Source organism: Medicago sativa, chromosome 3 (genome assembly GCF_051527215.1).
Source record: "Medicago sativa cultivar Bolivia chromosome 3, Bolivia_mono, whole genome shotgun sequence".
Taxonomy (NCBI): domain Eukaryota; kingdom Viridiplantae; phylum Streptophyta; class Magnoliopsida; order Fabales; family Fabaceae; genus Medicago; species Medicago sativa.
The window spans coordinates 89,658,952-89,671,024 of NC_140751.1; the positions used below are offsets into that span (position 1 = coordinate 89,658,952).

At 32.5% G+C, this 12,073-nt stretch overlaps 2 protein-coding genes across 2 annotated transcripts; both read left to right on the top strand.

Annotated features, from left to right (window-relative positions):
• The first annotated feature begins 234 nt into the window (after positions 1–234).
• ABCI10 (ABC transporter family protein) lies at positions 235–4,456 on the top strand. Its single transcript, XM_085755518.1, has 5 exons — positions 235–418; positions 544–802; positions 2,658–2,783; positions 2,871–2,993; positions 3,948–4,456. Exons 1-5 carry the CDS (start codon positions 336–338, stop codon positions 4,155–4,157), a joined length of 801 nt encoding a protein of 266 aa, XP_085611644.1. The 5' UTR covers positions 235–335; the 3' UTR covers positions 4,158–4,456.
• Positions 4,457–5,470: 1,014 nt separating this feature from the next.
• On the top strand, positions 5,471–10,789 carry GONST1 (golgi nucleotide sugar transporter 1). Its single transcript, XM_085755512.1, has 8 exons — positions 5,471–6,118; positions 6,419–6,558; positions 8,248–8,377; positions 8,928–9,026; positions 9,242–9,396; positions 9,614–9,730; positions 10,011–10,108; positions 10,229–10,789. The coding sequence occupies exons 1-8, from the start codon at positions 5,888–5,890 to the stop codon at positions 10,285–10,287; spliced, it is 1,029 nt and encodes a 342-aa protein (XP_085611638.1). The 5' UTR covers positions 5,471–5,887; the 3' UTR covers positions 10,288–10,789.
• The last annotated feature ends 1,284 nt before the right edge of the window (positions 10,790–12,073 follow it).

Here is a 12,073-nt window from a genome sequence, read left to right on the forward strand (position 1 = left end):
TAATATAACAATAATTTTAACCAACTTTTTATTATCTCAGGGATTTATTTGCTAATTCACAAAAATCACAACTGATAGTTAAGTGAGTTCAACCGAATTAAGTAAAAGTAAGAAAATATAAAATAAATCATTTTCCTTAAACTATTTTCTTGGTACAATCATTTTTCTTAAACTTGCAATTATCAAAAAACCAATTATACAAACTATATTCAATCAAAACAAGTTTTTGCAACTGAAAAACCAAACAGACACAAAACTGCTATTTTCTTTTTACTTATCTTTTTATTTTGTTATAGTTTCGCGGGATAGAGGAAGAGAAAGAAGTGGGAAATGCTATGAATCTCTCTTCTCTCAGTTTTACCCCTCACCATCACCTTGTTGCTCCTATCTATTCTACACTTCCCACTAAAACTACAAGGTTTATAATCTACTTTCAATTAATTTTTCTTTTCGGCATTTTCTCAAACACTTTGTGCCCAAAATCTAACTCTTTCTGCTGTATTTGCTTTTGACGAAGTTTGTATTATTTGGGGTGTTGTTCAGGGGAAAAAGCGTGGATAGTATTGCAATTGAAGGTCGTAATCTGAATTTCTCGTTCACCGCGAGGCAAACTAAGGATGTGCACGTTCTTAGAGATTGTTCGATTCGCATTCCTTCTGGGCAATTTTGGATGCTTCTTGGACCCAATGGCTGTGGAAAATCAACACTCTTGAAGATTTTGGCTGGTCTATTCACTCCAACTTCAGGAACTGTATATGTAAAGGAGCCTAAAAGTTTTGTTTTCCAAAACCCGGATCATCAGGTTCCTTTTTTTTCAATGCTAAAACTTGTTATAAAATTTTACGACAACCAAGTTTCAGAGAGGGTGCCTTATCAAATTTAGAGTTAGAGCCATGTTAAGTTAGAAAGGGAGGAAGAACGAAATTTGAAGTTTTAGATTTGAGTTTATTGTTGATATACCGTTAGTGTAAAATGTTTTACCCTGTCTGTGAATCGCAACCAATCATGTGTCACTTTAATGTAGTAGTAGTGGTGGTGGTGATCATGATTAAAGTTAATTTGTTTTAATGATTTAACGATTAAGATTGATTGACAGAATAATCTTTTTATCACAATGGATATGAGTTAAATTCTCTAATTTTTACTTATCTGGCCATCGTTTCTTTGCTGTTTGTAGACTCAATTTGAATAGCTCATCTGAGATGTAATAGTTTGATATGAAAAAAGGTATATAAAAGTTCATTTTTAATGGAATTTTCTTTCTGGGAGTCAAATGATACATGTTCCTTTTGTATATCTCCTTTAATGTCCCTCCAATTACAAAGTAGCACCTCTAGGAAACTACTTAAGAGGGAGAATATTACTGTATGAAAAGAAGTATTTTATCAATTAGAGGGACAGACATACATAGAGGATATGTGATTCCAATCCCTTAACACCGCAACCTACAATTAAGCTGCTCAAGCCAGCTTTGAGGCATTTTCCAACCTTTCCACATGCCTTGTTTATTTTGCAAGCAAACAAACACTCCCTTCTGTCATCACAGTTTCCACAGTTTTTATTGCCATGGTCAGTCCCGAGTCTGAACTGACTACAACTAGTATCTGATCATCATTCTAGAGATTTGATTGTTGTTGGCTTGTTGCTGCTTGATTTTCTACAATCTTATGTTCTGAAAAAGCATGCCTTATTTTTCCTTTGCATCCCAAAGTGTAAGAAGTGGCACTGACAGTTAGTTTCTCACTTTCTTTTTCATGTTTTTCAGTTTTCACTATAGTTTAAGAGGGGTCTTGTTAATGGGGACATAAGGTCATTGGTTTAGGAATTAAAAAATGGAAACTATTTATTGATCGGTACGTAATTTCATAGTTGTACTTTTCAATAAATACTTTTCACACTTACTTTTTAATCAGGACCTGCAGTAAAAAGTTGTTTTCAACGTGCCTATATAAATATCTGAAAACAAGACAAAAACTAAAGATGAAACTTTTGCAAATATTAGCGGAAACAGCAAATATTTTATTAAATCCAACAGGCTTGATTCTTTTTTCTGGTTAACAGTGATGGTTAGCGGAAACAGAAAATATTTTATTAAATCCAACAGGCTTGATTCTTTTTTCTGGTTAACAGTGATGGTTAGGTTTGCAATTGCATAGACAAGGTTTTGATATATATATGCTAAATTTACTGATGAAAACCCAGCATATCAAAGGTAATACAGGATGCCTTGTGAAAGGGCAAAGAGAGGAGACTAATTTAGTTAAGTGCACGCCATGTCAGTTATCCAAATTTTTCTTCATTACAGAGCACAACAAACTTGCTTGATTTATCTTTTCTGCATACTGTAATCAATAACAATCAATAATAGGAGTTTCATCGTCGATGAGACTTTCTTATGAATTTGAATCATTCAGTTAGATAACCTTACTAATATATACTTGAATCTAATCTTCATTTGAATATTATCTTGATGTCTGCAGTTCAGATTAAACTGTTGTGATCCAAAATAATCATTCACAAAATGCGAAATTAAAAACTTGATTTTGTTATCAATCTATAATTTTGAAACTGTTCCACCAATTTTTACCATACAACTTGAATGTGTGTATATACTAATCTGTAAAGTGTGTATTATAATATTATTGCATTTGTTGCAGGTGGTGATGCCTACAGTAGATTCTGATGTTGCGTTTGGTCTTGGTAAAATCAATTTAGCTGACGATGAAGTCAGATCCAGGGTGTCACAAGCTTTACATGCTGTTGGTTTATCTGACTACATGAAGGTATTATGGACTTCAACCTTGAACACCGAAACACATGTGTGAATTATACATATACTAAAAGAATTTGCCCTCTGTTGCTATGTCCAGAGATCTGTCCAAACTCTGAGTGGTGGTCAGAAGCAGCGGGTTGCTATTGCCGGTGCTCTAGCAGAAGCTTGTAAGGTTCTGTTGTTGGATGAGCTCACAACATTCCTAGATGAAACTGACCAGGTGATCTTTAATTGTGGTGTTCTATGCCTTCATTTTCTTGTGTTTATGGTCAGTATCTTGTCATGCGTGTTAATTGTATCTCAAATCAAAACAAAATTGTACAGAATCAATACAAATTTATGTTTGTCTATTCTTTGGATAGAATCACAACATGAATCTTGATTCATTATGATGAATTGCAACTTTCTTTTTTTGAAAATGTTAAATATCAATAATTAGTTGTTAGAAATGTAGTGGAGGAAGTTGAACCCACAATCCTCTATCGCTTCAACCTTTATGTTCTTCTCTCCAAACCACAAAACCACCTTAACCCTTCTAATGATGAACTTGTCCTTGAACTTTGTGTAGCGAGCAACTCTTTTCATTTTGATTTATGACATGAATCTTGAATTATTTTGAAGTTTGTATAAAATGTATCACCGTATCAGCTTATGCTTTTTGCATTTCACTTGTTTTTACTTAAAAATGTGAAATTTTATTGATCAAATCTTACGATTCATAATAATATCCAATTCACAATTTCGAAAATAGATCTTCAAATTCACGATTTGAATCTCAATTCAATAGCCATGTTTGTGATATCATATTTGTGAAAAATCCTGAAGATTGAGATCTTGAAATTGCAGCAATTCAGAAAAAATTACTGGCTACTCAAAATCAAAACTAGCTGCAATCACTGTTTTATTTCTTTTTTTATATCATTTCTTTTCCTTTGCCTTTTATCTGCATCTGACATGAGTACACTGACAGATAACAATGCCGCTGTGCTGGGGCAATGTTTATTTTAGCTTTTCTTACATCTGAATATGCATGCCTTTCTATTCGAAACATGACCTCACTTAATCGTGCATATAGCTAGATCTATTGATATCAGTAGATCTGAAAGTAATAGATTAGATAGTTTTGGTGCAAGACCAACACTTACCGATATATGTTTTGCATTTTTCCTTAAAGGTTGGTGTTATCAAAGCAGTTAGAAACTGTCTGGATATTTCCGAAGAAGTTACAGCATTATGGGTCACCCATCGTTTGGAAGAACTAGAGTATGCAGATGGTGCAATCTACATGGAGGATGGCAAGGTAGTCATGCAAGGAGATGCAGCAAGCATAAGGAGTTTTATTGAAGCCAGACAATCTGCCTATATTAACCAGATTAATTCTTAAATAAATTATCTTTGTATCTGAAATTGTTTTTTGTTAGGCATTGAAACTAAACTCACATGATTGAAAGGTTACACATTAGTATCTCATTTTATTTTTCTCCTTGGAAAAAAAAAAACTCAAAGGGGAATATTTGTTTAAAATGAAAAATTACCCCATCTTTGTTTTCCTGTCCAAAATTTCTCCATCCAAACTATAAGCCACAAGGACGGGCAACACACCTTGTAAAGGGTAATTATTCTTGTATATGATGCTGAAGAAATTATACTATTGATCTATAAATTTTCTGATTACTTTTGGAACTACGTCCAGTTATCTACTTTCTGCCATTTCTTGGATATTCTCTTACTGGCTATGACCAATCTGATCTAGCATTTGCTTTGACTTAGTTGTTGATTTTTTATTAGAAATGGAATACGTGTTGGGGGCTTACTCGTCTGTCGCCTGTGTTATTTTATCAAGAGAAATGGTTTTTGTAGATTAAAATTTGATGTCAAATACTTTGTCTGTTCAAAATGTGTATAAGTTATATAGAAGATAAAAAGTGAGAATGATGCATATACTTGATGTTCAAATAACAAATGTTTTATCAATATTAGTAGTTAAGGTGAAACTATGATTGCAATATACATATTTAGTTGAAATGTAACTGAAAAATCAGAACAAGTCCACTATGATATACGCAAAAATTAGGCAAACTTATTCCTCTCATCATAAGCGATGGCTGAAATGTCAGTTTCGGTGCTACAAACACAGAAGGACCAAACACACCACAAGTCAGTGGATTCTAGCCGAATATCAATAAAACTCATTTTGGTCAACACATATATACTAACAAGTTGCGTAATATTTTGATACAGTCATTATTGAATAATAAAAATGTTTTTGTGCTTTCCCATTATTGTGATTATTATTATAGTTTTTTCCATGTGGGGCACGTTGCACGTACAGTCCTTTAATAAAAATATAAATAAATGAAAATGATTATTTTAAGGAGAAATGATATTTGTACAACCATTTTTTGACAACTTTAAACAACTTTCTCTCTCATACTCAAATGATGTTATTATCCTCTCTCTTCATTTTTCTCTCTCCATTGTTTTTAACCAATAAGAATAGAGAAAACTAAGGCTGTCACCAAAGTTGTCATTATATGGATGTAGAAATATCATTACTCTATTTTAAGCTAATCATAAATGAACTGAAATAATCTTTAAAAAAAAAAAATCTAATCTTGTTGTCAAAAAAATCTTTTAAAAAAATAAATAAATGAACTGAATTTATCAAAAATAACACAAAATAAATGAAGTGAAATCAAATCAGAGACGCAATTGAATTGAAGAAGAAGCACATGAGTTTTGGAGTGTGTGTAATTGAAAACGAAAGCTACATACATGAACCCAATAGTGAGTTGAAATATCCACAAAAGTTGGTACCTTTTTTCAAATTCAGAACCCCTTTTGTTTCTTTCTGGGTTCATTCATTAAAACCCTCAAATTTCATTCAATATTTCTCTTCCCTCTTCATCCAATTCTCTTTATTAAACTCATAATCCTTCATGGGTTTTTCTCCTCGATCATAAACAAACAAGGCTTTGTCAAAAAGTTTTTATTTTTTCATTTTCACGTTCTCTTCTACTTTCACATCGTACTACACTCAACACAGGCGGAGCTGGTGGTCGGAACTGAGCTCCGCGCCACCGCGATTCAAAGCGGCGCAATTGACAACATAGCATGAAAATGAAGTCTTCTTCGGATGATGAACATGATGAAGAAAAAGGGAAGTTGTTGGAAAAAAGCAAAGAAAGAGGTTCCAGAAATGGAAGGGTTGTTGTTAAAGTTCATAATCAAGCCTTATTATCTGGACTTGCTTATTGTCTTTCCTCTTGTGGAATGATTTTAGTTAACAAATTTGTACTTTCTAGTTATGATTTTAATGCTGGAATATCCTTGATGGTGTATCAGGTAATTTAATGCTTTATTTCCCCTTTTTCTGTGTTTTCTTCTCTAACTTAGCTCCTGTTTGGATAAATGGCTTATTTTGCAGCTTATACCATAACCACTTATGTATAAGCTATTTCTATTACTAAAGATAAAACAAAGTTTAATTTTTTTCGTGTAAGATATAAGCTGCTTTCGTAAGTTATCTGGGAGAGCTTACATGTGCTTAAGTCAGTAGATAAGCTCAAATAAGTCAATCCAATCAGGTCCTTAGATCTGTATAGTTTAATGATGATGTAAAGGTTGATACTTTTGTGGATGCAGAATTTCATTTCGGTGATCATTGTATCTATGTTGAGCCTTCTGGGTTTAGTTTCAACTGAACCACTAACATGGAGGTTGATTAAAGTCTGGTTTCCGGTCAATGTTATATTTGTTGGAATGCTAATTACAAGCATGTTTAGGTATGAAGTCTTTAACTTTGAGGCTATTATAATATTTACTTTTAACTTTCATTAGAATATGTCAATCATCTTCCAAAGGGGATGATGGAGGCAGATAATTTGTGACTGGTTTTATAATAATTATCGATGTTTCATATACTATTTTCATATGATAATGTTTGGATTGGCTTATTTGAGTTTATCTACTAGCATAAACACTGCGAGACTGTCTGAGAGAACTTATGAAAACAGCTTATAACATGTTCATAAGCTGTGTTTGGCTTATTTTTATAAGTTCTCCAAGATATCTTGTGAAAACAGTTTATAGCTTATATATAAACAATTTAATTTTATCTTTTGTTATAGAAACAGCTTATGCATAAGCGCTTATCATGACAAACACTTATGCTATAAGCTGCAAATTAATTTGTTTATCCAAACAAGGCCTATTAGTTATTAAGTTTGAGATGTGGAGATAACACACAATTTCGGAAGTGGAAGTGAAAATAGCGTTTGAAATACAAGTTTAGTTTAGCGCGAGCAAGACAACATACCAGATTACAAGTCTGACAATTTAAGTATTTTGCATCTATCATTTGAAATGAAAGTACATTTAAAATGAAATACAAGTTTAGTTTAGCGCGAGCAAGACAACATACCAGATTACAAGTCTGACAATTTAAGTATTTTGCATCTATCATTTGAAATGAAAGTACATTTAAAATGAAAGTACAATAGAGGGGGATGCCAAATGTAGAATTTAAGCAAGATAGATGAAATGGAGTAATGCTTTTGATGTATTTTGTGACAGAGAGGCACCTCTTAAACATATATATTTTTGTGACGGCACAACTATAAGATCTGTAATTTTCTATGAGATTGAGTGGTAAAAAGTTAACAAAAGTAAGCTCAGTGTTATAGAGATGAGAGTATTACAGTAGAAGAGTGGGTACACTTCACAGAATAAGATTAAGAATGAAAGCATTAAAGAGAAGTTAGGGCTAGAAATGATAAGAGTCTCAGCTTCGGTGATTAGAGCATTTTTGAAAAAGACAAAGTGAAGCACCTGTAAGATGGGTAGCCTAGTTGGAGCATGTTCAATAGTTAGAGATAAAAGGAGGCCAAGGAAAACTATAGGCCATGGCCAAACCATTAATATGGATTTGGTTTTAATTGATTTGTCATTAGATATTATTTATGATAAGATACTAGGGCTTCATTTGATTAATGTCCCCATCATGGAAAATGGCTTTGGTTTTTGTAATGTTTCATATGCCTCCAGTTTTTTGAAATCTAATCTCGTCTCAAGTGTATCTTTTCTAATTATTGTTTATTGGTAGGTACTAGGTACATAACTGAGTTTATTTTTTAAAAAGAATAATTTTCTTTTTGCTGATGGGTATGAAACAGTGTTGATTTTTAAAAAAAAGTAGTAGTATGCGGAATGTGCTCAGAGAGATTCCATTTATGAGTATTCTGGTGTAATAATGAAATTGAAACTTTATGCTGATATTCGTCCAGGAAACACTATTCCTATTTTTGGGGAGCACACAAGCTCTGAACTCTTAAGGATGTTAACTTTTTATTGTCAATCATCTTCACATTTCAATTTTTCCAGTCTCAATTTATGGATTTACATTGCATAAAGCAGTTGCTTACTCTCTGTTGCTTGATTGCATTGTTTTGCTTATTCATTTGTACTACATGCAGTTTGAAATACATTAATGTGGCTATGGTGACAGTCTTGAAGAATGTTACGAATGTCATAACTGCCGTTGGTGAAATGTACTTGTTCAGTAAGCACCACGAAGGCAGAGTCTGGGCTGCTCTATTTCTAATGGTATGTTTTAAAGCTTGACATACGAAACTTATGATTTCTGTGTTTGATACCCCCACTTTGATGTGGAATAATGTACTCACATGTTTTACCTTTTTAAGTTCTGGTTTGTTTTACTTACATCTCCTACAACCGGTGCTGTTGCCAACATATACTGCTTTATTGTAGTTTCCAAAGGTCGAATACCGTGGGAAATATTTTATTTCTCTACTTTTTAGGTTACATAAATGATGGCTGAAGTTGAATTGGTGTTTTAGGATAGTTAAACTTAGAAGATATTAATCTAAATTTTTATTCCAAATTGAGTATGATATAGTTGCGAGACAGTTACGGTTGATGTTTGGGAATACTCAGGGATCTGTCATGCTGACTGAATGACTTGTCTCTTTTGATTCATACTTACTATAAATATTTTTTAGGATTTCTTTTGCCACTTGAAACTCTTCATTGTTATGATGTTCTTGAACCAAGCACCAATTTTGGATATGTGCTTTACCAAACATCTCATGTTTTTAAACAAGACAGACTGAAAAAGTTTCCCTTTCACTTGCAGATCATTTCAGCAATAACTGGAGGGATTACTGATCTCTCTTTTAATGCAACTGGCTATGTGTGGCAGACACTAAATTGTTTCTTAACTGCATCATATTCTGTGAGTATTAGTGTTTTATAATTTTAAGTTTCATTTTTTTTTTATTGTACTTACTTTTCTTACCATTCTGTTACTGCCTGGATGCTCTTCAAATAAAATTTACACTTAACAGATGAGGTTTAGTTTGGTTTCGATTTACAATACGTAAATAGCACTAGTTTTCAGCTTTTAGTTGAGTGTGCTGATTAGTTGGTTGTTTTTCTTTGTTATTGCAGCTGACCCTACGAAGGGTCATGGATACGGCAAAGCAATATACTAAATCTGGAAATTTAAATGAGTTTACGATGGTCTTGTTGAACAACACTCTTTCTTTGCCTTTGGGAATTTTCCTGATGCTTGTTTTCAATGAGGCTGATTATCTCTTAAGAACGTGAGTTTTCTCCCACATTTTGTCTGTGAAATCATTATATGAGGCGATACATCCTATGTCATCTTTAACTACGTGCTTGTTTTTCTTTAAACAATAAACAGATCTAGAATCTCCAGAAATGTGCTTTTTGTTTGTTATATTGATTTCAAAAGTAAAAATCTATGCCCTATATTTTTTCGTTTTGCAAATCTCGGTATTAATGTATTTCAATTGACAGGCCACTTCTGAGATTACCTAGCTTTTGGTTAGTGATGACCTTCAGTGGAGTTTTGGGTCTAGCAATTAGCTTTACCTCCATGTGGTTTCTTCATCAAACAGGGGCTACAACTTACAGGTGTGGTCAGAAATTCCAATTATGGCTCTTCAGATAAATACACACTTGATTTCAGTTTCCTAAATGCGACAAATTTAATTGTAGTCATGATTCCCAATCAATATATTAAATTGGACTTCGTGAATAGTAGGATTTAATGATGCATTCACCACGGTTCTAACTCAAGTCAAAACTAGTTATGCATGATTATTAGAATGCATGATCATTAGAACGCCGTGCTATATCAGAAAAATTATAGTTCTTTTTAGCACATAACTAATAACTAGTTTGCCATCTGCAGTCTTGTAGGTTCGCTGAATAAGATACCACTCTCAGTTGCTGGCATCCTTCTCTTTAAAGTTCCTACTAGTTTGGAGAACTCTGCTAGCATTTTATTTGGTTAGTTTTTTACATTAACTTAAAGTTTGCATTTCTTGTTACTGTTATTATTTAGTAAATCTTGTACAAGTTTGTGTTACATTCTTGGTTCAACGCTGAAGGTAGAAATGCAAATTGCAGGGCTTTTGGCAGGAGTACTTTTCGCTAGAGCCAAAATCCGGGAGAGATCTCAATCCTGAAGAGCAGTATAAGGAATTTTTCTGATCTGTGGTATTTGATTTCCGGGGTGAAGTTAGAAGTTCAACCTGGGATTTTGAGGTGTCGTCAAAGAGATGATTGTATCGGTTAAACTATCTCACCCTTTAGAGAGGTGTGATTTGTGCGAGTTCATGATTACTTCTCTGAGGGGTTTTTGGCCCCTGTTCGTTTGGATCTAATTCGGGAAGAGTTGCTTGGATTGCATTGCTAGCAATGGAGGAAAAATTCGTCACTAACCTTTTTTTTTATGTTAGATTCTGTATCATGTGACTTTATTGTCCTCATGTATCACTTGACAATTTGTTTGATGCGAAAATTCTCGTGGAAATGAAGTAAAAAAGTATATGTTGCATCTTGAGACAAGGGTCATTTCCATGTGAAGGTTTTAGATGTACAGATCACTTATTTGTTCAGTTTTTTAGTACAAGTACATCTCTTAAAAAGAATATTAGCACATAATAAACAGTCAATCACTTCAGCTTAGCAACTCTAATTTTTTTACTGAATAGGTCAAGTCAACCCTTGTATTTTATATACTTAGGCTTATTAATCTAAATTAATTTTTCACTATAAATTACAACTAAAATATGATATCATCCATTTGTATGTCTGGTTTGCGGTGAAAAAAAAAAGATACATTAGTGTAAAAGTGAGTTGAGTTAAAAACTTGTGCGGAAAAAACATTTTGAAAATGCAATAACCTATCATGCCATATCAATTCTTTACATTCAGAATCAATTTTAGCCGTTCTAGAACTGAAATCAAAATATACATAGTTGAATTCTCTATAATATAAATATTAAAGGAAAGTTTAAAGTCATTGGTTTGTTGGTTCACTAATCTATTTAAATTTTGGTCAAATTATCATATGAAATGAGTTTTTAAACGGATTAATGATCACATCAATATATCAAAATATCAAGCTCAAATTTAAAAGGCTAAATTACATCATGCATCCTTTAAGTTTGAGGTTTGTAACTGAATGATCCTTTAAGTTATTGTGGTCATACATAAGTTCTTTAAGTTATTTTGGTCTTACATAAGTCCTTTAAGTTTGTAAACATTTTCAATTTAGTCTTTTTGTTAACCAAACGTTACAAAAACGATGATGTGGTAGTTAAGTGTAGATGTAGCAGTTTAGTTTGTAAACAATGGACATTAGGATGTAAATTCTCATCAAAGGAAGAGTTCAAGGAAGTTGTTATCAATTATTTTGTGTATAGTGGTTTCGATTTGAGGTTCATAAAGAATGATAATGAGAGGATCAAAGTTGGTTGCAAGGATGGATATTCTTGGATTGTTTTATATTCTAAGATGTCTCATGATGATACATATGACATCATACACTCAAGTGTCACATCATCATTTTTGTAATGTTTGGTTAACATAATTACTAAAATGAAAATGTTTAACTTAAATAACTTAAAGGATTAATATATTACAAACCTGACAAAAAATAACTTAAAATCTATTTATTACAAATGTCAAACTTAAAAGACCATGATATAATTTAGCTAATTTAAAAATAAATTTATGAGTTGCTACCTATTAAATTTAAACCTTAAATTATTTTAAAGACCATACTTTTTCTTTTGAGGGAAGACCATACTTAAGTACGGTAGAATTTTACTTAAGTATATGGTAGAATTTTACGAATTTTTTATTTCTACCCTATTTTATTGCCAAAAATCCAAAAATGCCCTACTTTTTCGAAAAATTGCAGAACTACCCTACTTTTTCAGACTTTCTGGTACCACTCCACTTGGA